The sequence below is a fragment of the Cibotium barometz genome, chromosome 26 (assembly GCF_041138505.1).
Source record: "Cibotium barometz isolate CiBa-2024 chromosome 26, ASM4113850v1, whole genome shotgun sequence".
Classification (NCBI taxonomy): Eukaryota; Viridiplantae; Streptophyta; class Polypodiopsida; order Cyatheales; family Cibotiaceae; genus Cibotium; species Cibotium barometz.
Window position 1 is genome coordinate 27669512 of NC_141071.1, and position 2539 is coordinate 27672050.

Sequence of the window (2539 nt, forward strand, 5' to 3'; positions counted from 1 at the left end):
TTTATAAATTCAACTAATGAAAGCCATGAAGTTTCAAGCATAGAACCTAAGAAAAATCGTGGAAGACCAAAGAAGTTATCTAATGAAGATGCAATGTTAGATCAATCCAATGTCAACTTGAAAGTGCTTGAGCTAAGTGTGACAATATCATTAGGTGGTAGTGACATTGATGAAGCATTACTAAATAATCTTCATGATTTTATCACTAAGGAATGCCTTGCTGGTAGTTGCTCATTGGAAAGAGGAGGCACAGTTTTCCATTTACATTATCAAATGGTCATTAGAATTCATGCAAAGTCAATAATTGCAGTTAATAAGCTCATAAAAAAGTATCTTGGTTGGGATAAGAATAATCCCATTGGTGGCATTATAATGTGTAGAGCATTAAGGCAGAAGAACATGCACACATTTCATGGTATGATAGGCTATTGTATGAAAGATATTGATAAGCCTCATTATAAAAATGTGTCGCATAATATTAGTGCTGAAGATATTTCAAAGGGAATAGAAATTTACATGCAATATGGTGCAGATGATTTGAAGAACAAAGTTTGTCTTACTCCAACAAACATTTTTGATAGAGCATTGATGTTTTGGAAGTTCTATTTAAAGCATCCTTTAGGCAATAATTTCTACACCACCATTCATAAAATGATCAAGACAGGAAAGTACTACCCGTCTTCTAATTGGATAACACCATATCAAGGAAGAGGAATGGAGCTTCAAAAAGTTGATGCTTTATGGAGGACAATGGTATACCCATCCAACACAACAATGAAAGATATCTTTGATATTTTTATTAATAAACAAAATTTTGATGCTTCACATCCAAGATTAGATTGGTTTATGAACAGATGGAAAAGAAATGAGAATGAAGTTGACGATTTGAGGTATGCCTTTAATGAAAATGAAATAGTAGAGAATTTATATAAGACAAATAAGCAAACAATTGAAATAATGGAGGAAGAGCAAACACATAGACCGGGTAAAGAAATTGAAAAAGATAAAGACATTCCAATTGATATCGAAGTTGATGATAGTGACAATGAGGAGAACATCCACAAGCTAGAATATATTCCTTTATTACAGAAAAAAAATTAGGGTATTGTAATCACTTGAAATATCAATAAATGACATTTTTATTATGTTTTTCTCAAATGTGAATCCATAGGAATTTTTGTCATGAAAAATAAAAAATATCTATGGTTTTTTTTGTCGTCCTCTTTTTAAAAGTAGAGTTATAATTTTTTCCGAATAGTAGAGTGAATAGTAGACTGATTAAGCCAAAATTATTAGATGAAAATATATCTATACATCACATTTATTAGACGATTTCGCTACCTTAGAGAGAGGTGTCCACTATGCGGTCAGCTAGCTTGGCTACCATATTGTAAGACTCTCTCTCTCTCTCTCTCTCTCTCTCTCTCTCTCTCTCTCATGTAGTGATCGCCCCTTACACTCTCACTTGCACCTTCCTAATTCCTCAATGTATTCATATGTCCTCAGCAATGTGTCCTCATTTGTGTTTGATTTACAATGATGCTATTGTTGCCAATGTCATAGCTATCAGCAATGCTATAGTTTTTCCCACACCTAACCCTTAGCTTAGCTTTCAGCTTTATTCTCTTTTAACCAAGCACAAGGTAATTGAAAACTAAGGGAATGCCCAAATAAATAATTGCCCGCCGCCGCAGACCTTGTTAGGCCTTGACCCATGGACCCCATTAGCCTCAAGAGGAAGGATGTTGATCTTAACTATCACACTTCCCAGCATTGCCTCGTTAGCAAAATGGAGACACATCGCTAGATATACATGCATTTTTTACATGCACTCTAAGGCACAAAATTGGTTCTCCATCTAGACATCTAGTACTATCAATCCTTAGCAAGAAACGAAGGTGACCTTTATGAAGAAGTACAAGAGGTATAAGATGAAGACACCACCATAATTGCATAAGATCTATATCATCAAGGAAAAGGAGGGAGAGAAAGTGAGGGATTATGGAGATGATTTACAAACCTACACAAGCAAGCTTAGGCATGGAACACATGGGTTAAAAAACAAGAGCCAATATCATGGAATGAATATAGATAGGTTGGCAAATATGGAAATTGAATGTATGGAAACAATAGGCTAATCTCTTAAAGTTTCTATCTATGAAAATCGAAATCATGAAAACAACATGCTATTTTCTATCTTATGTGCTTGCATGTATTTTCTTGGCAAAATTAAATTTTTAACTCAAAACTAGTAACTTCAAGCGATAAAATAGCCCAACGCTTTATGGAGGGTGTCTTAAAATAACCATTTGGCTAAAAAGAACTTCTATTTTTTCTTTGGTGGCATAGTTCCAAAAAGGACACAAGATCTTGTATGCTATATAAAGTGGGCATTACATACATAGTATGGAGAGATGTACGATTGAAGAGGGAGTCACAATCTTGAGAATCTTTAAACAAGTTGAATCTAAATATGATAAGAGGAATTTTTTTGGAGCAAAATTATCTCTCTTTTATTTTTCTTTTTCTTATCTTTAAA

At 33.8% G+C, this 2539-nt stretch overlaps 1 protein-coding gene across 1 annotated transcript; it reads left to right on the forward strand.

The window, feature by feature from the left end:
• On the forward strand, positions 1-1101 carry LOC147623834 (uncharacterized). The gene has a single exon (XM_086820805.1). The coding sequence runs from the start codon at positions 94-96 to the stop codon at positions 1099-1101; it is 1008 nt and encodes a 335-aa protein (XP_086676931.1). The 5' UTR covers positions 1-93.
• Positions 1102-2539: the final 1438 nt, after the last annotated feature.

Coding starts and splice junctions, on each gene's coding strand:
- LOC147623834 (XM_086820805.1), top strand. CDS start 94: ATGTTAGATCAATCCAATGTCAACTTGAAAGTGCTTGAGCTAAGTGTG.